Raw genomic sequence first — 26616 nt, forward strand, 5'->3', positions numbered from 1 at the left:
AACCAAAGAGATCATTGTTGATTTCAGAAAAGGCAGGCACAGCCACACTTCTCTGTGCATTAATCACCTGTGGAGATAGTTACCAGCATCAAATTCCTGGGAGTGCAACTAACGACCAGCTGACTTGGTCGCTCAACAGTGAGAAACTGGCGAAGCGGGCACAGCAGCGCCTGCATTTTGTGTCACATGAGAAAAGCACATCTTACTTCCCCTGTCCAGATCACTTTCTACAGGGGGACGATCGAGAGCATCCTGTCATACAGCATCACAGTCTGGTTTGGAGCATCACTGCTTCAGACAGGAAGGTGGTGCAGAGAGTGGTGAGAATGGCAGAAAAGATCATTGGCAGTTCCCTCCCTCCCATCCAGGGCATAGCACAGAAGCGTTGCTTGAGCAGGGTCCATAGGATTATCTGGGACACTACACATCCTCTTCAAGAACTGTTTTCCTTGTTACCTTCTGGGAGGAGGCTTTATGGTATCCATAGCAGAACATCCAGATTCAGCCATAGTTTCATTCTATACAGCATTAACTTTGTAAACTCTCAAGCTTCCTCCTTCCATTATATATTCAAGGTGGACAGTATTTAATATTTATTTGCTACGTATATGTAGGGATGTGGGTCTGTACATATGTTGTACATAGTATGTTTAGGTGTGTGTCATGTATGTGTTTCACTTGAAAGCGGGCAACTAAATTTCATTTTTGTGTGCCGTTGTGTCCACAGTAAAAAAAATGACAATAAAGGTTATCTTATCTTATCTAATTGGAACTTAATGAATGGCACCTGATCTTTGCCCCTGACATTACTCTAGTCAACTCATTTCTCAAAACTTTTCAAAAAACTGCAATGAAAATATGAGAATCGCATCTGACGCACATGCTGGAGCAGCAGCTGACCCAAGCCACATTGGACGCTCTTTTGTGCCACTAGGACAACCAAGACGTGATCACTATTTTGGCACTATTTTTTTCTAAATCAAAAAAATATGCTTTTGATTTGAAACAGCTGGATTTTTTGGGTTACTGCCTTTCCACAAAAGAGGTTCCAATGGTTCCCAGGAAGCTTCAAGTGGTGCTTGAGTGGCACACTCCCTGCATAGCTAAAGATGTTCAGAGCTTCTTAAGATTTGCAAACTTTCACTATCCTATGCAACATCCATAAAGTTAAATCCCTTACACAGTTGTTAAAGAAAGTAATCAAATTTGTTTAGATAGAAACCCAGCAAGCAGCACGTGAAGAGTTAAAACATCTTTCTCCATGCCAACAGTTTTTTCAGCAATCTGTCCAAGACATTTATTGCCAGACAGATGCCTCCAATGTGGCAATTGGAGCCATTCTCTTGTGAGAGGCACCAGGAGGGGGAAAAGATTTTTTATTTATTTGCTTGTTTGATTTTCACATTCTAAACCTCCCATTTTTTAGAAGGCATGCTTTGGTTCATAGAGGTTGGCCCAGATTATAAAAACCTAAAAATGTTGCAGCAACAAACCAAGCCACTCTCCCCCAGGCAAGTGAGGTGGAGCAAATGTTTCTCCCGATTTGATTTTTATATATAGTTATGTCCCTGGCTTGAAGCTGTCCTGTAAACCAAAATTCTCTCAAGTACACCATTCACCAGTAATGACAACCATTTTACAACCTTCTCATTTCAAATAAGTTACCTGCTCAAGTGGCATCTGGGATATTAAGAGCAACTCAACCACATCAGGACTTAATCACCAACCTAGATGAATGCCCTCCAAGAAGCTCCACTACGTACTGTATCCCCATTTCCACTGGAGGAAGGGGCTTTGAAAGAACCTTTGAGAAAGAACCTTTGAGAGGTTTTACTTTATACAACAATAACCAGACAGCAAGGGAATGGAAAATGTTCAAAACGCTACATAGAACATTAAGAGACTTTTAGTGTCCTAAAATGACAGAGGACATCAAGTGTATCTTGCCACATCTGTAGAAAGGCTAAATCCCACCATCAGAAACTAGTAGGGCTGGATTTTATTATTTTATCAGTGACTGCACATCCATATTTGTTGCAGTGGACCTTTTTACCAAGATAGCTCACTTTATCCCATGCAAGGGATTGCTCAACTTCTTTTGGACCATGGTTTTCACTATAGAGGCATGGTATCTAGAGTAATTTTTGACAGGGATAATTAGTTTGCTTTTGAAGGGCACTTTTCCAATTTTTTAATGTTCAGGTAAGCTTTTCTTCAGCCCACCACAACCCAATGGTGAGATATCCTCAAATGCTCTAACAATCCTTAAGATATTTCTATACCTACTGCAAAGATAACTGGTCATTATTGTTGTCCTTGGCAGAATTTTATATTCAGTCACCACACATTGATTGCAATGACTCACTTTAAAGCATTGTATGTCACAAAACCCAAGGGTTTTACCAGAGAACCCTTGACTAGATTCCTTCCATAGCAATACATTAGTTTAATTGGAACTTTACATGTGACCCTTATCACTTTGATATTCATTAAAGCAGAACTTTTTTCCCTAGCTTCCTATTTTTACTTTTTAACTCTGTCTTAAAGCTTGATTTTGAGTTCGTATAATCTTAATGCTATATGATTCAAATAACTGCCTATTACAAAATGTTACACTGTCACTCTAATTGAAGTCTATAAATAATGACCAAAGGCAGTCCATCCAGACTGCTTAACAAATGAATTCCATTCTTGATATTTTTATAGTAGTCCAAAGCAGAAATTCAAATGTTAGAAAAGAAATCCAAGTCAAAGTATGCATACCAGTCTGTCCCAAACTGGTACCTCCAAATTTATTGGGGCTAAAATTTCCAGCATTTCCAGGCTGACATGCATTTCCTTTAAAAAGACAATAAACAACTTCAGACCATTTTGAGTTTCTGAATATTTTATTCCTATCTTCTAAAAGATTATTTTCTGGTACCTCTAACGGCCTTTAGGAAATAAAATATTTAATTGTAAGCATGCTTATTTATAAGTAATGTATAGGTAAGATAATTATTTTTAATTTTGATCAGACTATGAAAGTTGAATTTCAAGAAGCCTGGGGTTTCATGAATAATGAATAAGACATTGTTTGGTAGGTGATCATCATACTGGCTTCAGTTAAATTGCAGCTTGTTTTTCGTTTTTCTTAGTTTTTAAAAGGAAAAGCCAAAAGATGCTCTATACTGTATTCTTTCTTCATTTGAATGTGTTAGCTATTGAACTCTCATGGATGCTTCACATTTAAAAATATAATTTTTTAAACCAAATCTGATGTAATCAACTGATCATGTTGTGATGTAAGTCTGTGTTCTGGGACCACACCTTAGAAGGACAATTGTAAAATATGGTAGAATACACAAAAGCGAAATCAAAACAATCAAGGAGGTAGAACAGTCCCTTTGTGAATGTGTAGTACATTTTAAACCTTAATCTTGCATAAAATTTAATAAGGAGAGAATGATAGATGGGGGGATACTGTTTTGCATATATCTTATTTGTAGGCTTCCAGTGGCTAATTAATGGTCACAATGGACAAAAAATACCCCATAAAATACCTCTGTATGAATTTGGCTCCTGCTGATTATAAGGCTTTCCACTGCATTGAGACTATTGTTTTAAATATTCAGTCTAGTTTACAGCTCTGAGATTTCTTGATGAGTTGACCTCTGAGTACTAACTAGCTCTAACTCTTTTCTTGATATGAGCCAGCGTTATGACAGTTGCTTCCATCTGTTATTATACAAGAGACTAGATGAATAGATTTGAAAAGATGTTCTTACCAAACATCATGGCTGGTCTTACCATAAGGAGACAGCCACTTTTATAAAAATCAAATCAAGCCTTTGTGGTCAAAAACCAGCATAAGAAGAGTGGAATACAAGAAACTAAAAAGCATAACATATACAACAAAATAAAATTATATATAAAAAGCTAAATAGTATAAATGCAAAAATCTAAAAAGGATCTTTAAAAAGACTGAATCTGAAAGGCCGGTTGGAGCAATAGATGCGCGTAGTGGAACATGGCAAGATATACAGTACAATCAATCAATCAAGTTAGAATAGAGCTGGAAGGGACCTTGGAGGTCTTCTAGCCCCACCCTCTGTTCAAGCAGGAGATCCGATAGCAATTCAGACAAGTGGCTGTCCAGTCTCTTCTTAAAAACCTCCACTGATGAAGCACCTACAACTTCTGACGGCTAACGCTTGTTCTCAAATCAGTGGTTCTTGTGCTACATCTCTTTCCTCGGTTATAAGGATGAAAGAGGCTGATACAGAAGCAAGACAGCGCGAGCGGAGAAAGGGAGAGATTAGAAACAGGTAGCCACACCCACATGCGGCTTCTTCTGGTCCGTAGGTGCTGAATAGGAAAGCGCATTTCCACTCAAAGAGCGCATGATCGTCTGAGCCAAAGACGGGCAAAACGTCTCGTTTGCCCAGGGCGCCTGCGCAGAGCTTCGGCACACGCGCAGCGGAAGCACCCAGCGGAAGCGGCGGGTATCGGGCGCCTGAGCGGGGTTTAGAGAGATGAGTACTGCATCCGGGGCACGATTTCGCCTATTGTCTGGGTTACGGAATTGGCCTAGGGGATCGCGCAGCCTCGCATTCAGCCCTAGCGCGGTTGCGGTCTGAAGGGAGCGAAGCTCCCTGCCGGGTACAGGCGGTTTTCTGTATCCCCGGGAGCAGCTGCTCGGATTCAGTGAGTAAGTCCAGCAGCATCCCTGCAGCGACTCCTTATTCGCTCCCCTTCGCCCGAGAGAGCCGTCGTCTCATCGGTGCTCTCGAAGCGTTGATGCCCGCATCTGCTTGGCATTTTCCTCCCCTACCCCATTAACTCCGGTTGTGGTTTGCGGGATCCCTTTTCCTTGTACTCGTCATATGGGGGCACTTTCACTGCGATTCCCCCCCACCCTCCGCCCTGACATGCTGTCCCCAAAGGGACGCAGCCTTTTCTTTCCTACCAACCACTCTTTCCAAAGCATAAATTGCATTGCTTTAATGCGTCTGAAGGGTTTTTTTTAATGATTATTTTCCGTCCCCTACCCTTTAAATAACCCCTAGTGATCACAGAACAACAACAACAACAAAACCGTGCGTCTTTCCCTTTCTCTTTCTTCTTTTTCGCAGTGGATCGTAGCTCGAAGAGGCGGCAGGTGAAGCCTTTGGCAGCTTCCCTGCTGGAAGCTTTAGATTATGACAGTTCAGATGACAGTGACTTTAAGGTTGGAGATGCTTCAGGTAAATCAATGCTTCTCCTTCTCATGTTTTAAAATAGTTTTAAATTGCTTCTCACCCCATCAATTTGCTTTATTTTTCTTTCTTTTAAAATAAAATGTCATTTTTTTAACATACCTTAACTATTCCTAGGGGGAAAAAAGAACTGTCTAGATAACACATAAAACAACTATTTTTAGAAATGTGGGTTTACACATGGCACTGAACTATAATATACTTTGCTTTGTTTGGGTTTTTTGGACAATGGCAACCAAGCCAATTACAGTTTATTCAGTAAATCATAGCTGAGTACTGGCTGCATTTACACATTGCACTGAGTCAGTACATTCAATAATGATATGGCCCTATTGGTTCATATATGTACAATTTACAAACCAAAGTGATTGAGTTTGTGCAATATACTGAACCAAACCAAATAGGCCACCGTGAATGAATACAGAGTAACTATCAAGGAGTATAAGGAGAATGACCGTTGAAACAGGAAAGCAGCATTCTGACACTTATGAAAGTTTAAGAATTGAGGCAAGTCAATTAATGAGACATAAGAGAGAGAGGGCATCATGTGTTTATCTGTCTTCGTCTATTAAAAGGTGAGGCATAGGAACCCTATTTTTCTTGCAACTAGTCTTTTTACGTGCTTTTCTAGTCTCCTCCCCTTTTATTTTTTTTTATTTTTGGCCTGTCTGATTTCTTCTGTGTTTGTGAGTAATCAGTTTCCATGATTACTCTCACTCTATTAGCCACTATTGCATACTCTCAATCTGTCAGGGAATATACCTGAAATGTTCAACACATGAGCAGTCTGGGTAATTTTCTCTTCTCAGTGACACAGCTTTCATAATATTGGTTCCTTCCTTCATTTGGTATACAGGTAGTCCTCGACTTACAATCACAATTGAGTCCAAAATTTCTGTTGCTAAGTAAAACATTTGTTAAGTGAATTTTGCTCCATTTTACAACCTTTCTTGCCACAGTTGTTAAATGAATAACTGAAGTTGTTAAGTTACTAACACAATTACTAAGTGAATCTAGTTTTCCCATTGACTTTACTTGTCAGAAGGTTACAAAAGGTGATCACATGACCCTAGGACACTTCAGTAGTCATAAATATAAGTCAGTTGCCAGGCATCTGGATTTTGATCACATGACCATGACGATGCTGCAATGATTGTAAATGTGAAAAATGGTCATCAGTCACTTTTTTCAATGATGTTATAACTTTGAACGGTCACTAAATGAACTGTTGTAAGTTGAAGACTACCTGTATAATGCAAAAAGAAAGCTGGAACTGTTATCCAGCATGCTCCCTGCTGCATAATACTGTAATAATGAAAATAACCATTATTTTCTCAGTCGTCTTCTTCATTAATTAATTGATGTTAGCCAGTTTCTATTATATCTTCTAGCAGTTCAGTAAAAGATTTACATAATTTGATGTTAGACTATTTTTATCTAGAGATTTCAGAACCTTCTATCCATCTAGTTTTTGATTTTAGCTTTAAAAAAACTTTAGTTTAAATCTTTAAAAAAAAACAAGAATGCAAGATAAAATGCTGCTGGGAATGTAGAAATGAAGCATGGCACATGGGTGCACCTTGAAGTAATGGCATGTAGAGTTGTGTATTATGTGTTTCAAAATGTGATATAAAATAAATAGAATGTATAGAGCTTCTTCTGCAGAATCATGTTAATCAAGATAAATTTAAATTAAATATGAGAAATGAAATTTGGAATCCCTATATAATAATTGTTTTGCTTTGCACAGGTTAATTTATCTTGTAAGTGCAGATTTGGATATACATTACGAATCAATTATGAATTATTCACTGCACTTTATATATAAATGTATACGAGGAAATGTTTCTAATCATTTTTATAGCTGGCAATGGAACAATAGTTTGTTCAAAATAATGTTGAATCCAATAAGCCTTTTATTGATTATTGGGCAATTATAAAATCATTATAGTGTGACAAATGCAGGTAGTTTAAGAATCTCTGTCATTTTATAAAATATAGCTATTAATGAATATAAATTTGGATTAATTCTATTTAAAGTAGATATTTTGTTTATGTTTAATGCTATGAGCTTATATGTTTTTGATTTGCAAGATGAGTAGAAGGCACTATGATTATGTCACATTAAACAGGTTCTATTTATTATTTCTGCTAACATGGCAAGCTACATGTCATTATTATTAGTGAACAGTTGTTGGAGTATAACCAAGGTAAGTAGGGTCAAAGAGACTGTGGGATTTGCAGTGCTGAATTACATTTTCAGCATACCCATTTATTGGGCACATTAGTTTGAATGCTGGGTATTCTAGTTCTCTGGCATTTATAGGGGTAAAGTTTCCTTATCTCTGATATGTAACATATAACAATAACTGTAAAATTTATCAGAGTATGCTATATAACATTAAGCTAATTTAAATCCGATTGATATCTTGATAAATAATATTTTTACACGTTAACATAAAGAAATAATTTCTAATTTTTTAAATTTGAAAGAGTTTGGTGAATGAATTCAAAGTGATCAATCAGTACCATAAGTAATTAATATTCAAATTATTAATTGAAATTAATTATATCTAGTATCATTAATTTTTTATTTATAAATGAAAATTTATAAAATATTCATTTGGTAGCACATTTTCTGTTCATCTAGGCTATAACAACTAGGCTGTGTATCTTATGTAAAGTTGTCATATATTTGGGTTATGGAATCTAGCTTATCCTTTAAATCTGATTTCTCCAAGTTGACATCCTCTGTATATATTGTGACTGACTCTCAGAATTTATGACCAGTGTTAGCAATTCCAGTCAACATGGTACTGGACCTTGGAAGTCTCTATCAAATATAATCTGAGTGGGCATTCTAAGAGTTATAATGGCAGTACATTAGGGGATGTCAGGCTTTATAGATATACCATTGAATCAATTTTACTATCTAACAAATCTCCCAGATATTGTGGGGATATCCTCCCCCCAAAAGGTCATTGCCTAAAATATAAATATTATTTGAAAAAACACTAAAGGAATTGGAATACTGCCTGTATGACATTCAAATTGTTTAGTACATTATTAATTTCATGAAAGTCATACTAAATAAGCAGATGGATTAGGTACTACTTAAATAGCTCTTTGTACATTTGGATATCTGTATATGATAAGTTATTTTTAAAGAAAATGCTTTGGGAGAAATCTATTTTTGTTGCATTGCCACTACACTCATCTGAATACACATTTGAAGTTTATTATATTACCATATCAGAGTTCATACAAGCTATACATAATCATCCTTTATATTTTCAACAGTAAACACTGTAGCATTGTAACAACTTTATATTTGAATCTACTTTTTCAGTGCATCAGTAAAAAATACCTATACTATAGTAATACCATATGGCAACTTTCCTATTCAGAAGTTTTCTTAATCCAAAATGTCCATGCTACTCTAATAAGGTTCAGCTGGAGAGCACAACATTTGAAAAGGCAGTTATATTTTCATATATCTGCTACAGTTATGAAGTCCCAAATTCTTATTCTTGAAACTTGCTGCATGACTTTGTACAAGTCATTGCTAATTTAGTTTGTAACATTTTTGTGAGGTAAATGGCTAAATAATGCAATATTTTAATTTTATTTCTTGAAACCAGATGAGGACTTTTCCGACCTTGTGACCTCAAAATGCATTGGATTACAACTCTTATAATTCATAATTTTAGAAGTCCTGGTTAGAAATTATAGGAATGGTTGTTAGAGATATACGGAAATAATAGCTTAAAAAGGGTAAAAAACCCTACACTTCTGTTTTTTTTAAAAAAAACTTTACTGGTCCCCTACATTAGATTGATTAAATGCTGTTATTTGAGTATGTATTTTTTATAAAATGATTGAAATGCATTTTTTTCAAAGGTAGTTTGGCTTATCATTTTAATATGAAATGATAATGGTTATTGAAGATTGCCAGTTTTGATACATAAGAATATTAAAACTGATTCATCATTTTCAGTTCTTTAAAATTCTGAAATTTATAATATTGCAACAGTCTTCCTTGCAGTTCATGATGTGAAGCCTTGAGTTATATTTTACTTGAGATGAGACTAATTACAATAAATATCAGTATTTCAGACTAATTTATGCAATTTTGACTGGATTAGGCAATCTAAATTAAAGATTTGTCCTGAATTAAAATTGTTTCTTATCATTTTTATATAGGAAACACTGTTCATTATTATCTTTTTAACAATTTTGGTGCTGTTTATTTATTTAATAGGCTGCCAATGTCCCAAAATCTGCAGGTAGCCTACAACCAAAAATCGACATACAACTAACCAGGAAAGCAAAATACCAAAATAATATAAAATAAAGAAGGCACCACAATCACTCTACCCTCAGGCTTGGGAGACCAACGAAGTCTTCAACCAAGAAGTCCAGGATTTTGCCATGCTTTTTCTCACCCATCTTCTGGTTTACTCCGACATTCCAATTTGCCTCAAGAACAATACATTCATTGTATTTATTACAGTGGATTTACAGTAACTGATAATTCAAGAAGAAAGACAATTTCTGAGACAGCAAATAAATATATTAAATAAGAATATAGAAACCAATTAAAAGTTAAATGAGTTAAAGATTCCTTCCAAAGTTTTTAAAATGAGTTGAACTATTGGCATTTTCCTTTTGAAAGAGATGGAAATAAAACTTTCTTTAAATTATTGAAATCCCTTTTTACTGCTACAGTGAACTGAAAGATCAACTCACTCAGTTTTGTGCATATGTTAAGAGAGGGAACCTCCTGCAAATTCACTTTTTGTCTCACTGGAGAAAAGTATGTGGTAGGAGAGGATGGATGACAAGAACCACAACATGTACCACTCCATATATAGCATATCTGTATACATACAATTAAACATTTTTAATGATAATTGGTGATTATCCTAGAGAATTTTATATGAATATTATAGACATCACTCAGTCAATATAGGTAAATATGCAAAAAAGTTGCATATTTTAATTATACTTCTTATTACTGAAATCTTTTGAGAACTAATATATAACTATATTTCATGAATAGTAATGCATTTTTCATTTAACATACTAACATTATATATGTTATAATGCATAGACTTTAGGTTTATAAGATTCCTTGCCAAATTATTTTCAATTATTTTTTTTAATTTGCAAAAGCAAGAACGTTTTGCAATGATAAAATAAGTAATAGGGACTCACTTTAGCATAAAAAAAGCTTACCATAAGTTGATTTTTTTATCAGCTTTATCAATAATAAAATATCCTTTTAATTGAATTCATTTGCTCTGATTATATGGACACATTATATTATTTCTTTGTTAGTAATACTGTATGAAAGAGTTTTGTCACTATTTCTTACAGTAATTTAAAAAAATCTTTCAGGAGCCAGGAATACAGCCCTGATATATTGCCTAGAGGACTCCCATCCAAACACTAACCAAGTGTGCTACCTGCTAAGACTTTTTCAGCTATTGTGATATATAAAAGTGTCTGTATGCAATGCAGGCATCTCTGAGCATGCATATAGACATATACTACCATACACGTTTTTGTGTATGTATGTAGTTTCCATCTATATTTGATAAGAATATTATCTTAGCAAATATATTTATATATCTTATTTAATGTTATTGTTTCAGCTCCTCGGTTTACACTCAGATTAGATGAAAACAAGACATTTACTATTTCTAGTAGAATTCAAGTTGCCTATCTAATTGTCCTGTCTCAGTTTGCCTTTTTTGTTAATTGGTGCTTGTGATGGCTTTCTCTTCCCCAGCTTCTGTTCATGCTAGAAAATCAGGAAGAAGAGTCCTCTATATTGCCTTGAACCTTTGGAGCTTTTAGAAGCTCTGCTGCTGTTTCTTGGTTGAAAATGATATGTAGCTCCATTCTTCTCCAGATATTGCTAGACTTTGCAATAGGTTTCAACAATAGAGTATATGAGGTTTCATATAATGCTAATTTAGGGATATTCCAATTAAATGTAGCACACTAATAATTATCCAAGTATTTCATTGAATCCAATAGTCATATTCTACTTTGTTTACTGATTAGCTAAAATGCTTTATTCCAAAGAATAATGGCATATGCATACTAGAATGAGGGAAAAATTCTAGAGCAGGCATGTCAAACTCGCGATGTCACGGAGCTGTTTCACCATTGCCGGCAATGGGGTGGGTGCGGCTCCGGTATGATGAAACCGGCCTGCGGGCCGGCAGTTTGACACCCCTGTTCTAGAGGTTTTTTTTTAATCAGATGTATAGGAAAAATTAGATGTATTCATAAAAAGATGGAGCATAAATGGGGACTGCCTTCTTGTAGTGCCATGCTGTCTTTCAAATGATGTTTCTAAAACTGTTTAACTCTCAGTACTGTTATGCTCTGGTTTTTAGAAAAATGAAGTCATTCATATGACTCTCTGTTGCATTTTTGTTGCATGTATAAGACCTTTTGAGAACATTATAATTTTATCTATTCTGTGTATCTGCATAAAAAGATATACATGTAGCTATTTATTAATGTAACAAGTATTATTGTTTTTTTCAACAAAAATATTCCCAAGTAGCCATAGCTAAGACACCTGTTCATAAGTTATGTTCTGTATATAAATGTTATATCATGATAACTTAGTTGTTTGTTCTAAAACAACCAACTAAAGTTTCAAAGACTAGAGTAGTGGCTTAAATATACCCAAATAAATCCTAACATTTTGCTTTATATGTTATTCTTTCTCTTCATCCAAAAAGATCCTGATGGCACTTTTACAGAAAATAGGAAATAAACATCAATGTATATGTTGAATAAATTAGATTTCTTTTACAATTAAATACAGCTACACTACAATCTTTATTTAATTAAATGACAATGTACAAAAAGTTTGATACGATTGTTTCAAGAATTGTAATTATTTTAGAAAGAATTATTGTGTGAAATGGTTTATTGATCTGTTTAAATCACATATTTAGTTAATTAGTCTAGCAAACTTAAGTGAAACTAGTTGGGTGCTGAGCTGTATGTCTAAACTTGTGGTTTCCAGCTAGTCATAAATGGGACAGAAAGACAGCTACTTATTATTCTAGCAAAAAAAACAAAACAATCTTCATATGTTTTTATTATAAAATGATATTTCAAGGGGAAAAAATTACCCAGATAAAAATAGCTGGCTACTAACAAAATAATATTTAATTTGACTAAGCAGATTGCCTCAAGCTTTCTTTAACAATTTTTTTTGGTACATTTTATTTTGGAATTCCTTTTTTAAATTCTCATATGCTCAACAGATTCTGAAGGCAGTGGACATGGCAGTGAAGATGGATCAAAGGATAGCGGAGAAGGTTCCTGTAGTGAATCAGAAGAAAACATATTGGAGGAAGAGCTGGCAGAAGAAGAGGAAGAAGAAAAAAAACCAGAGGAAAAACTTAAAAATTCAGGTGGAGAAGAACTGCCACTAACAGAGAAAAAGACTATTAAAACTGAGAAAAAAGAAGAGGAGGAGGAGGAGGAAGATAGAGAAGCAGATGAGAAGGCAAAAAAGAAAAAGGAGAAAGAAAAAGAGGGAGAGAAACCCAATGAAGGAGATGCTGGTGTTGATGAGCACACAAATGAGCCGAAAAAGTGGAACCTGAGAAGAAATCGCCCTCTCTTAGATTTTGTATCTATGGAAGAACTAAATGATATAGATGATTATGATAGTGAAGATGACAATGATTGGCGCCCAACTGCAGGGAAAAAGAAAGGGAAAAACACATTACGCAGAGAAGGAAGTGATGGTGACAATGAGGATGATGAAGATGATGGGAGTGGAAGTGATGAGGATGACAATGAAGAGGAAGGCAATGATGATGAAGATAGCAGTGCTGCTAGCGATGGGGAATCCAAGAAGAAAAAAAACAAAGCTCTTAGCAGAAATAGTGTTGAGGAGGAGGAGCTGACAAATGATAGCCTGGCTCTTTCACAAAGCAAGAGCAATGAGGTAGAATAGCCAACTTTATATTATCTTCTGATGAAAAATGGAACCTACTCTGCAGTGTGATTCCTTTGAAATTATTCTTTAAAACTATGCAAAGTTACTGAATAGTGATTGTATTAAGAGGCTCTTAATTGTGCTGAGTGCTCCTTAAAATACTTTTGCTTCAGCTCTATTGAAATACCATTAGAATTTTAGATTTAGATTTTTGGATTTTACAATATGAATTCTGGATTCAGATTTAAGTGTATTTCAGATTTAACTTCTAGTAAGAAGTTAACTTGTTGACCCTTTTACAGCAAATGCATGAAAGGCCCATGAAATGTAAGCATGCACAGTTTCATAGGGATGACTGGTGCTAAAAATCAGTACATTCCCTGTTATACCAGGACTTAGGGACTTAGATTCAATAGAAACATAAGTCTGTCTTGTGTATTTGAAACACAAGAATGTATTGTGTAATTTTAAAAAATCATGAACTTTCACAAGAAAAAAGAGGCTTGATATCAAGCTTTCATTTATATTCTTATGCTGAGACATTAAGATGACTTGCTTTACCACTGTTTTCTGAACATTAATGATCTTAGATATATTTTTTTAGTAAGGTGCATCAGGTTTTTAAAATGTTATGATTCAGTTGTATTTCTTGAGATTGGGCTTGGTTTTATTTTTTTTAACCAAAGAAGCTCTTCATTGTTGTTTCTGAAATTTTAAATTTATTTAACCATAACTGAATCCCATAAGTGCATGTATTAATCCCATAAATGCACATTATTAAGCACTAAATTCTCATTTGAAAGATTTTAAACTTTTAGATAACATATAAATCTTTTTAAAGTTTAAATATAAGATGTTGTTAAAACATCATGGAAACATTCTTTACAATATTAAAGTCATAGCCCAATTGTCAATATCTATTGTGTTCATAAATAAATTAACAGGGCAGTCCTGTGTAACTTGGCTTGCAAATAATGAGACATCCCTCTAGTCTTATTTAGAATTGTTATTTTAGTGTAACAGTATAGCATCAGTTTTTCTATAGATTATTATAATCTGCTGATAATAAAAAAAAACAGCAGACTGTTATCCACCCAATCATGTACACGATATGAATGGCCATATAAATTTACTAAATAAATAAGTAGAGAATGAGTCCTGTTTAAGCAACTCTTAGAAATTACCTGCAGCTAAAAAAAGCTATTAGGATTTTGCTTAGGGCAAGTGGGATTTATTTTCAGATGTGTCACATCTATACCAAGCATTTAAAGTTATGTTTGCATATACCAGTACATTGCTTTTGTGCTTTATAACCTGACTATGTGATCTAATGGATACTCTTATCATTGTTGAATTATTTGATCTTTTATCAGTATAGTTTTCATAGAAGGATTATTATTATTTTTGCCTTTAGGACAGCTTCCCAGAGTTGCTCAATACATTTTACAAGTATTAATATGCTGAATATTATAAAGTTCTTATTAATATTATGCCTACAATATCAAAAAGCAAAATGAGGCAAAACCATGCTCAGCAAAACTGACTTTGAAATTTTTATTAAAGCATTTCTCGCCATCATCTTGGAAGCTGTTTTGAAGAACCAAAGAGGCATTTTAACAGTTTTACATTACTAGAAGCTATTGCAATGAAATCTTCAAAGATTTGATGGCTGAGTACAAAAGTTTCTCTCTCTTTTCCCCCCCACCCCCCTCTCTCTCTCACACACACACACACATACACACAAACAGAGAGATTAGTTTTTCAGACTGAAAGCTGCATCTGTGTTCTATTTTAAGGAATGAAAAAAACTGAGGGCCAGAGAGATTAATTGCTCCGAATCTCTTTGCTAAATGCCATGTACTATTTGCTGATGTAGTTTGAAATTTCTCAGTGAAACATGTATTATAGTTAATATTTCAATCTGGTTTTCTGAATTCTCAGCCTTGATCATTTATTATGTATCTACTTCCTTTGCTCCTTAAAACATGAAGAAAATGAGAAATATTGAAAAATTTAATAATTTTGATATCTCAGTCAAGAAATGTATTAATCTTATATTTATATAATCTAGACTTTGCTTACCAAAGTTTAGTACAGTAGTGTATGTCTGGTTAGGATATGAATAAGCATCTACATGGCAAGCCCATGGTTTATTCTAACATACCTATCTTTCACAACTTTTATACTTTGTGACAGTGTTGTCACTTAAAGTAACTACTTTAAATTGTCACTTAAAATAATTAAGCATTACTTATTGCACTATTTTTATAGAAATGTCCTCCTAATAACATATCCATATTAATTTGTTATGTTTTCTGATGAGTATTTTATCATAGTTTGACTGTCACATTCTAAGAAATTCACTGGGATTCAGGTGCAGTTCTATAATTTGTATAGAATTAAATAGGAATCCTGGAACATCAATGAGATCTTGCTTTCTCAAATCTTTTGAGGCCTACAATGTATATATATGTTTAAAATAGACACATTAGAAAGGTAATGACTTTATTTTATTTGCAACAAAATTTTATATTACCATAAAAGTCACTTTGAATTCTGTGAGGTTTACTTGAAAGCAGGTATGTATAAAACTAAAGCCCTAATGTAAAAAATATAATTTTAATTTGCATAGTGTATATGACAAAAGCCAAACAATTGCTTTAAAGAAAAAAAACAAGTTTTCACATTTTGTAGATATATGTGCATATAACAGCATCATCTTAAAAATTAACATTTTTTTGGATATTACCTTAATATTTGGTTAGACAATAAACATAACATTAGTTCATGTATTCTGAAATATTTTACATTAGAGTTTTGTAAATAAGTGGAAATTCTTCATATACTATAGTAGATCAGTTTTTGCCATGTTCTAAGGCAGGGGTAGTCAACCTTGGCTCTTTTATGACTCGTGGACTTCAACTCCCAGAATTCCTGAGCCAGCCATGCTGGCTCAGGAATTCTGGGAGTTGAAGTCCACGAGTCATAAAAGAGCCAAGGTTGACTACCCCTGTTCTAAGGTATCAATCAGTCAGAATAGAACTGGAAGGGACCTTGGAGGTCTTCTAATCCAAACCTTCTGCTCAAGCAGGCGACTGTATCCCTACAACTTCTAAAGACAAGCTATTCCACTGATTAACTGTCCTCAATGTTAGGAAGTTTCTCCTTAATTCCAGGTTCTTCTCTCCTTGATTAATTTCTATCCATTGTTTCTTGTCTTACGTTCTGGTGCTTTGGAAAATAAGTTGACACCCTCCTCTTTGTGGTAGCCCCTCAAATACTGGAATACTGCTATCATGTCACCCCTACTCCTCCTTTTTTCTAGACTAGTCACAGCCAATTGATTCATATGTTTTAGTCTCCAGGCCTTTAATCATCTTAGTTGCTCTTCTTTGCACTTTTTCTAAAGTCTCAACATCTTTTTTGTAATGTGTTGACCAAAACTGAATGCAGTATTCCAGGTGTGGTTTTACTAAGGATTTATAAAACGGTAGTAATACTTCATGTGATTTTGATTCTGTGCCTCTGTTTATACAACCAAGGATTGTATTAGCTTTTTTGGCTGCTGCTGGACACTGCTGGCTCTTATTTAACTGATCGTCCACTAGGACTCCAAGGTCCCTTTCAGTTACTGTTTTTGAGCCAGGTTTCGCCTAACCTGTACTTGTACCTTTGGTTTCTCCTGCCTCAGTGCCTCAGTTTTTTTATTATCTTCTCCATTATCTTCCCAGGTGTTGATGTTAGCCTGATTGGTCTGTAGTTTCTTGGGTCTGTTTTTTTTTTCCTCCTTTTTTTGAAGATGGGAACCACATCAGCTCTTTTCCAATCCTCTGGTAGTTCCCCGGTGTTCCAGGAGTTTTGAAAGATTTGGTATAATGATTCTGAGATAACATTTGTCAGCTCTAAGATGCAATCCGTCATGTCTCAATGATTTATATTCATCAAGATCAGACAGGTGTTCTCTTACTATTTTCTTGCTTATTTTAACTTTTATTTCTAGTCTGTCTTTTATAGGTTTTTTTTGGTAGGTTCAGCTATACTTTCTTTTTGCATGAAGACTGATGCAAAAAATGAGTTAAGCAGCTCTGCTTTCTCCCTACTGCCTGTTACTTCCTTGCCATATTCTCTTTTGAGTGGACTCTTTCCTTGATTTATTTCTTGTTATTTTTATGTTGAAACTTTTTTTAATATCTTTGAATTTTGTTGCAAGTATTTGTTCATCCTGAGCCTTTGCTTTCCTGACTTCATCTTTGCAGATTTGAGCTAGCTGCTGATATTCTGCCTTAATTATGTTTTTCTCTTTCCATTTTTTTGTATTTATGTTTTTTGTCTTTTGGTTTATCAGAGAGATCTTTGGGCAACCATTCTGGTTTCTTCATGGATTTCTTGTTTTTCTTTTTGAGTGGTATTTTACTGGACTGGGCTTTAATAATCATATTTTTCAGAGTTTCCCACGCTTCTTGAACTGTTTTCCAGTTGTTTTCCAGTTTTTGTGACGTGCAGTCCATGTTTTCCAATAGCCCTTCATGTAGATAATGCAGGCCATGGTCTAGGAAGCTGTTCTGTTGATGATACCAGTTTTAAGCCAATGGTTCATTTCTAAAATCCTTTTCTCCCTCATTAGATGTTGGCCTTTAGTTGGAAGTACAGATGAAAACATCACTTGTGCTAATTCTTTAACTTTCTTCTCTAGTTATTGGTAATCTCTTGTTTTTGTTTTCAGATTCATTGTTCTGTCATTGGTGCCCACATGTAGTAGAAGAAAGAGGTAGTAATCCTTGGGATTGATTATTTTAGTACTCACATTTTTCATTTTTGCTCCAGGGAGACAATTATACATAGACTCCCTGGTCTGCAGATTATAGTTTCTGTAAGAATTGGATCTCTTATTACCAACATTCTCTTCTTTTTTCTTAGGGATACTTTTTTCCTGTTGCAGGAATGCTGGGTTGTGCCTCTTTTTTTTTTTTTTTTTTAGAAACTATTGATGAATGCTCTTTTGTGGGTGTCTGCATATTTTCTTCCAGTGGGAGGCTATGAAAGCTATTGTTCAGTTCCAGAGGGGCTTCACTGGAGTGAGTTAGGGTAGATAGGGGCTTTGCTCTTGGTTGTTCTTTTTTTCAAAAAGTGACATGTTTCCATCAATCTTTAGATTAATATATATAGGATCATTGTTTATGGAAACTTTTTATTCTCTATTGTATTCAATTTGGGTATGTTGGTTTTCTTTATATTCATATATGGGATCATTTTTTAAGAAACTGATCCCTATTATGTTTTATTTTGGTGTAGTCTTCTTGTTTAGGTTAGGATTTCTCACTTTGTTCATTGCTCCAGAATTTCTAAAATTATTCATTAGGATTTTTTTTATTTAAACAGATGTCAGTATAATTGCTGTAGATCTAGAATAAACTATATAAAATCAATAGCTGTTACATAACAATCATTTTCTGTAGCACAGTGGATTGAATTTTTTAACTTTAATTCTGAATCTTAGAAAAAAACATTTAATCATTAGAATTTTAATTTGTAGAATGTGACAGTCTAAGCTAAAAAATTTGAGTGATGTTTGACAATGGATTTTCTGTGATTTTAGCAGAATCACGGGAAAGCAAATTATCAGTTAATTGTCTGGTTAGACGACATTATTTATTGGAAACCAATAAGGTTAATATAGGCTTTTGAAATAATACCAGACTTTTCTCTAGCATATTCAGCTACTTTTTCCTTCAGGGAAAAAAAAGAACCATAGCAAGAAATGCTTTGATAACATTTTTTCCATAACTCCTAATTTCAATATGAAATAAAAGTGAACAGCCAAGATGCCTAAAAGGAGAGTTTAATTAAAACTTCCTTGGCTCATCATCCTGGAATGCAAAGTTATAAAACTGTAATGATCAAAAGTGGATATTTTGTTTTTCACAATTCCAAAATAAGTAGTTAACACAGGGGTCTCCAACCCCGGTCAGTGGACCAGTACTGGGCCACAGCATGCCAGCAACCGGTCCTCACAAACAAGGAAAGCCCCATCTACAGGATGCAGGCAACACATAAAATCACGGCCCCTCCGGTCCGCGGAAAAAATTGTCTTCACGTAACCAGTCCCTAGTGCCCAAAAGGTTGGGGACCTCTGAGTTAACCTACTGAAATCTACTAGGCCTCTGCTATTAATATTAAGTTTTTCCTTAGTAACCAAAATATTTTTAAAATCTGTAGCCTCCTCTTATCTAAGATGCTTAAGGATTCATTTAAGTAAAGCTGACTTCGATGTCCTCATGCTTTAAAATAATAGAACCAGTAATTTAAAGGCTTCTCTATGAAAATCCTTAATAATTCCAGTCATAAATAGGTCCCATTAATAGTAGTTTGGAAGTACTTCTGTTCAGTTCCTCGCCTTTTCAGCCATTATATTGATTTGGATTTGAGGGAGCTTCAGTGGTGGTGGAATGTTTGGGCACATTTCCTGTAGTGTTAAAATCTTGATTGATTCCTGATATTTTGTTAATATGAACTAAGAAATTATTTATTCAAAAACTGAAATGATTCTGGCCTGTATTCCTTCATCTTCATTCAGTTATTGGGTCTCTTCATTTCTTCTCCAATTACTTTTTCCATTAGTTTGCCAATATTCTGCACCTTTGGGCTAGGTATATGTATTTCTGCAAATATCTCTCTCTCTCTCTCTCTCTCTCTCTCTCTCTCTCTCTCTTTGTTATGGTCTGATACTTTTGGTGATTTTGTGATTTTGTGATTTTGCCCAGTGCCTGTAATTTTGCTCATTGTGTGCAAGTGCTGACAATGATATTTTCCAGCTCGATCAACCTAAGATGATATTAATGAATATTAGAGAAGAATATTACTAGTACAAATTGTAGAATTGCTGTGAAAATATATAAAAACTACCTTAAAAATACAAATAATATTGTGGTAGAACCTGAATTAATCACAGTTATAATTGATGTCTTTTCTTTGGACAATTGGTTTTTCTATGTTATTGCAAATTTCATAATACTCTAATTTTAAAAGTAGTTGAACATATGACTTCCATTTGGGGAAAAATACAATAAATAAAATCTAAAGATTCCTGTAGGTTAGAGATCTTTGTCTGTGGTTCTTGGAATCCTGCCTACATTTCTTGAAATCATTTTATTGCTATAAAACACTTAACTTTTAGCACTGTGCAACTCTACACGCTTCTAAATTTCAATAACTGCTTTAATATCATAATACTTTCCATACTGCCATACTGTAATACATTTAATACTTTAATTCTTTCCACATTCTTTGCTTCGCCCATAGTAGTAAAGTGCATTGGAGTAATATGAGCTGAGAGATAGCTATATGCCTAGCTCTGTTTATATGAAACTTCAGAAAAATAAAATAAAACCCTGGCAAAAAAGCAGAGAAAAAAATGTACAAAAAATAATTTGATATCCAACTCTGATACCCAACTAAAAAGATAGTTGAATTATTTGATGTAGATCTGTTAGTGATTCTGTGTTGAATATATGACAAATAGTAAAAGGAAAAGTTTTCTAGGTGTAAGAATGAACTTAATAGAGTCATGGGGTTGAAAGAGACATTCAATTCAATATACCGCTCAATGTAGGAATCCAAATTCAAGCATTCCCCCAACAAATGATTGTTCGACTTATACCCAAAGACAACCATCACCATTTTATTTAATTAATGCCACTGTCGTATTGTTTTATTTTCAGGAACTGCTTTCTAACATCTACTTGAAATGACATGCTCTAGATCCCTTGCAAGTAATCTTCCTAAATCTCTCTATTTCCCTTTTAAAGCCGAGGGTTACATTTCCTGACTTAAAACAGTTTTCAAGGATTTCTCAAAAGATAATACATAAAGATATAGGCAGTATTTTAGTTCTTAATCAGTTCTCTTAATACTGCTCATCTGGCTTAAGAAATTAAAAATCATTCAGAGTAAATAACTATTCTTTGAATTTATTTCTTTCAATCTCAATCTTCAACCCAGGCCCTTAATTCTGTTTTTTACAGAACACATATAGTGGAACACATACAGTCTTTTCAAACTGCACTAAAACAAGAATTAGGGAGCTGTGTTTTTTCAATGTTTCCTATTAGCATTTTGCTATCTACATTCTTTTTATTTTGAATTGTTTGGGGGAAAAAACCTTAAATGTTGTGAGCATTCTTTGTAATCTCATCTCCTTTTTGACCTTAGTCTTTCTGACATTTCTTCTGTTCTGGGATATCTGTATATATATATTTTATTTATCATCTCTCTTGTTTTCCAAGTCGTTTATACAGCCTTTATTTTATTGTCAGATCTTCACTAAGTTTTTAGTGCAATGACTTTGGATTCTTTTGTCTTTTATTTTTGTCTTCATTGAAATTGCTTGCAATTGTATTTTTTTTAAAGAACTTGTACTCATATTAAATTTCTTTCCTGTTAGTTTTTTTCTTGCCACACAATTCTATCTATTACTGCTCTGACTTTTTTTTAAAATGCAAATTTCCTAATGTCTTTAAACTACATTCAGCATTAAATTTATTAAAATAAAATATTTCAGGACTTTATTGTCACTTTTCCCCAATGTTCTAATTAAATATTTTCCATTGGTTAATATAAAGTCAGAGTTTGCTTAATTTCTTGTGCCTTCGTCCACCTCTAAGAGAGAGTGTTGTCAGCAAGAAGGTTTCTTGCAAATATGAAGGTTTTAGGTCAAGTTAATTATATTTACTGTCATGGCTGTATTTAAGTTCTGTTCTTCATTTTTAGAAAACAGCCCCATATGGTAGAAGAAATAGTAATAAAACCAATAATTACATTGTTTTTATTTTTACCTACTTATTTTAACTGAGATACCACTTAATGCATTGCCAAATTTGTTTAGCTTTGTTATGATTATTTTTAATGTACACTGACATGCTTTCTCTCTTTCTTTTTCTCCTATTTTTAATTTCTGTATCATCCAACCAAATTCCTATTAGATCTAGCAAACATATTTGTCTTTCTATACTAAGAACTGAAGTTTGTCTTTGCTAGCATTAGAGTATAGGTAATGAAGAACATGCAATATTATTTATGGTTTATTGATCAAGTCAAGTTACTTAGATCTAGTTACAGTAATATTCCCACCTTATCCTGTAGTGCCCAAGATTGAATGTAGGTATCTATATAAAATGTTTTTTTGTCATCTTGTGGAATAGAGGAAGCGTGCCTTTTTTGTCATAGCCCCTGTCCTCTGCAGTAGCATCCCTCAGAGATATGGATGATGTCCACTCTCCTGGGATTTCCCAGATAAATAATAACACACACACACACACCAGATTCAGTTTAAAGCTCTTCTGATCAAACTCTCCAGTGAACACAGTTTACCAGTCTTGGGAATTGCAACCTATCTTGTGCCATTTAATGATACATAACTCACTCCAAATCCCAGAAACCCACATCTCACTTGTCTGCACCACTTGCAAGCCAGAATCTTTGTAGTACTTGTCTTTCTCTTCCTATTCTACCATAATAATAGCAATGGATGAAAGTATCATCTGAGACACTAAATTGTGTGGACTAACAAAAAGGGATAATTGTCAGTGGACATGATACGTCTTAGAATTTTTCTTTTCACTTTTATAATCTATATTCCTGACAAACAATACATCTAATGAATCAATCACTTTGAATATCACATCTTTATTTCTGTTCATAATAACGAGTTGACCAGTAACATGATTATTTTATAAGTCCTCTTGCAGGGGCATATCTGCCTCTAGGAAACCACTTTGTGGCTTCTGTTCAGCAGTGCCTCTTTTCTTTCCATGAAGGCTGAAGCTCTTTTTTTTTTTTTTCCTCTGAGGGTTTCAAAGCTATTGCTGAATTCCAGTGGCACAGAATATGATCTCTATGTCTTATTAGTAATTGTTACTCTTATTTGTTGGGCTTGTTTCATTTTAATATTCTTTCTTATGGGAAATAATTTCATTTCTCAGCAATTTTTGCAGCATCCCATTTATTTGATCTAATACATTTTCATCCTCTCTTATGAGATGAAGTGTGGACAGTTGCTGCTCTATTTTTTATTTTTATTTTTTCACAAACACCTCCACAAACTTGCCATTGTTGCAGAAAAATACCAGGTAATTTCAGTTCAGAACACAAATCTTGCAAACTTTGTAGTCCACAATTACTGAGCCATGCATATTTATCTTCATTTCTGTTTCTTAAGCCATCATAAAAAGAGATTTTTATTCTATCCTCAAACTGTTAATTTAGTTGAGTACATAATGTTAACTTTAACAAGTACATTTATTAGGAAGTGCTCCTTAAATTCTGTTACCAAATTGCTAGCTCTCCCTGTTTATTCATTCCTGAAAACTGGCTGTCTTTATTAATTTTAGGGTATCTGTAAAAGTCTCTGCTTACCCAATCACTCTATCACTTAGAATAGACAATCTCCTATCAGTATAGAATGTATTGTCAAGCATATTAATTCTTCCATCTTCTCTTAGTCTAATTGAGAAAGGTGAGCACTAGAATTTCAAGGCTAAGGGTTGTTTAGGACTAATGTAACAGTAATTGGCATATCATTCATTTATTTTCTATATTCCCATATAAAAGGATTGAACAATAAAATTGGTCAACTACAGTGTGAATATAAAGATAATTTAAATGCAGACACAAATCAAATCAAATGTAATAATGTATTTACATTTTTTATTGATAGGACTCGCTGATTCTTGAAAAATCTCAGAATTGGAGCTCCCAGAAAATGGACCATATTATGATTTGTTGTGTTTGCCTTGGAGATAATAGTGAAGATGCTGATGAAATAATTCAGTGTGACAATTGTGGAATAACAGTACATGAAGGTAATTCTATCATGTCTTCAACTTAACTCTGAGTAATGAGGTATTATTATTATTATTTTAATAATATTGAGTGAATTTGTTTATGAGTAGGTTAAATGAATGGGTTTAATAATTGTCTCATAATGTAATAATCAGAACTCATAGATATGTATATCCTGATGAATAGTGTATTATTAAAATATTGCTAAAGGTGTACAATATTACAGGGCTAATAGCTTGAGGTTTGAAAAGAACTGTTTTTTAAAAAAATCCAGATGACAGGTGTTTTTTTGACTTGACTGTTTCCTGCTTCTTCCTGCTTACACACAGAAATGAAGGACTAATCAGAAATTCATGCATTTCCAACTTATTATTTGTCGTATTGATTGGTGTGTAATACAGATATAATATTGGCATAATACAGGCACTTATTTATCAACCATTTGAAGTTGTAATCAGATTGAATAAAATGTTTCATGACTGGTTCTTGTGGTTCACAGTCATATGATTACAATTTTGGTGCTTGGCAACCCGTTCACAATTGTGGTCATGTGATCACCATTTGTAACCTTCAATTCTGCCTTCCAACAAACACAGTCAATGGAAAAGGCACAAATGGTGATCATGAGACGCTGTGCTTAATGACCATGATACTTAACCACAACTGGAACTGCTGCTAATGCCAACGTGCAGTCGTGTAACATTGTATGTTACAACCATGTTGCTTAGTGATAGCATTGCTGTTACTGTTACTAATTACTGTTGTTAAACAAGTATACTTGTATTCTGTATGCTTCTTTCCACCGCAACTTTTTGAGTTTTGAATAGAAATAAAAAAAATGAGTAGGATCCTTTGTTTCAGAAAAACAACCAGTTTTGTTGAGGTTAAATGTTATTAAATATGTATTAAATGTTGGTAGTAGGTAGGCTAGTGTATAATTTTTCAACTGAGGAGCTCTGATTTGCAATTATGTATTCTTACAGAAACTAATGGTAAGATACCATAAAATGCCCTGAAATTCCATCAGAATGATTGGTTGAGAAGAAACATTATATTCCTATTTTATACATATTTAGTTGCACTAAATATAACTGAAATTAAGATTTAACTGTTCAATACAATCTCAATATTATTTTGTCTCAAATCATAAACTATGCTTGAAATATTATTCATTTAAATAGATTAGGATAGATTTCTTTAGGACCAAAAATAGGGATGATAAAGTAGTAACTAAGTTATAGTCTAAGAGTCCTGGTTTCTCCTTTATGTGAAATATAATTAACCCACATTCCATCCTTTCATAGCCCCATCTACATAATAGTTCCTAACTTTGGGGGTTAGCAATAGGCCTGTGGCAATACCTGATAGTACTGATTTCTGATGCTGGTTTATTTTCCAATATACAATTTATGATTGTTGGAATAAATGGTACCTATACATTTATAGGTACCATTTACTCCAACAGTCATAAATTGAATTGTTAATAATAGAAAAATAAGTATGGAAGATGGAAAGCATGCCTTATATTAAAAGCATCTTCATACAATAGACTAGGCATGGTTTCTGCAATATATAGATTCTTGTTTTGCTCATAATAGAACTTTTTTATTATTAGATCTGAATGTGAAAAAAATTGGTTGACTAGCAATTAATTAATAGAAAGTATTATTGCTCATTTCTAGAGAAGAAATATAATCATTTTAAAGTGCTTTTTAAAGTGCTTTTTTATAAATGTTCTTTTGTTAATTTCTATTTTTAAAAGTGAAATTCCAAGTCTATTGTTTTTATGGCTATCTTTAAACAAAAATCCACTAAGCTAAATTATAATATTGGAACAGCATTTCTGCCTGTATCCAATTTCCTTATCACAAAAGGTCTAAAGAAAAATACCTGGTACTTATTACATTTTGACTTAGAGATATAGATGATTCATTTGTCTACAATTGAATAATTACTATGCATTCGTACATACTTCCTTGTTTACTGTAATATTGTTGTTTACATACTGGAAAATATCCTGAATACTAATTTATGTTGCAAGCATTATTCAAAAGTCATCTTCATTCCTATTCTTATAAAACTTTTTTTGCTTTTTCTTCAAGATTCTCTATTCATTGTTACATTGTTATTAGTGGTGCTTAATATGCTATTTAACCATTCTTACAATGGCTTGAAACAGTCCTTGCTTTAAAATACTGTTTATCCTGATTTTTTTTTTCTGTTGATAGATAATTATACAAGTTAAAAAAATTTTTTTTTTACTTTTCTTGGAATCAGCATAATTATAGAAAAAAATAAAAGTGTATAGGGGCTTCTGCAGATATTAAAAAAATATTTATTTATTTTTTTTATTTTTTTATTTATTTATATTTAAATTTATATGCCGCCCTTCTCCCCATGGGACTCAGGGCGGCTCACAGCATATTAAAACATTGTACAAAAAATTTTCCCCTGCTAAAAACCAATTAAAATCCAAATATTGGTTGCTGTGGCTCTTTAAAATTATTTAAAAATTGTCCCTATTTAAAACTCACCTTAGGTCAGGCCCGCTTGTTGAAAAAG

At 33.7% G+C, this 26616-nt stretch overlaps 1 protein-coding gene across 1 annotated transcript in view; it reads left to right on the forward strand.

Moving 5' to 3' along the window:
* The first annotated feature begins 4507 nt into the window (after positions 1–4507).
* PHF14 (PHD finger protein 14) overlaps positions 4508–26616 on the forward strand; it is a 132012-nt gene continuing 109903 nt past the window's right edge. Inside the window, exons 1-4 of the mRNA XM_029283308.1 lie at positions 4508–4690; positions 5115–5225; positions 12536–13227; positions 23930–24074. Of these exons, the coding sequence (XP_029139141.1) occupies position 4690; positions 5115–5225; positions 12536–13227; positions 23930–24074 (949 nt within the window). The 5' untranslated portion in view covers positions 4508–4689. The remainder of the gene's footprint in view (positions 4691–5114; positions 5226–12535; positions 13228–23929; positions 24075–26616) is intronic.

The sequence above is a fragment of the Protobothrops mucrosquamatus genome, unplaced genomic scaffold, assembly GCF_001527695.2.
Source record: "Protobothrops mucrosquamatus isolate PMUCROS unplaced genomic scaffold, P.Mucros_1.0 scaffold52, whole genome shotgun sequence".
NCBI lineage: Eukaryota > Metazoa > Chordata > Lepidosauria > Squamata > Viperidae > Protobothrops > Protobothrops mucrosquamatus.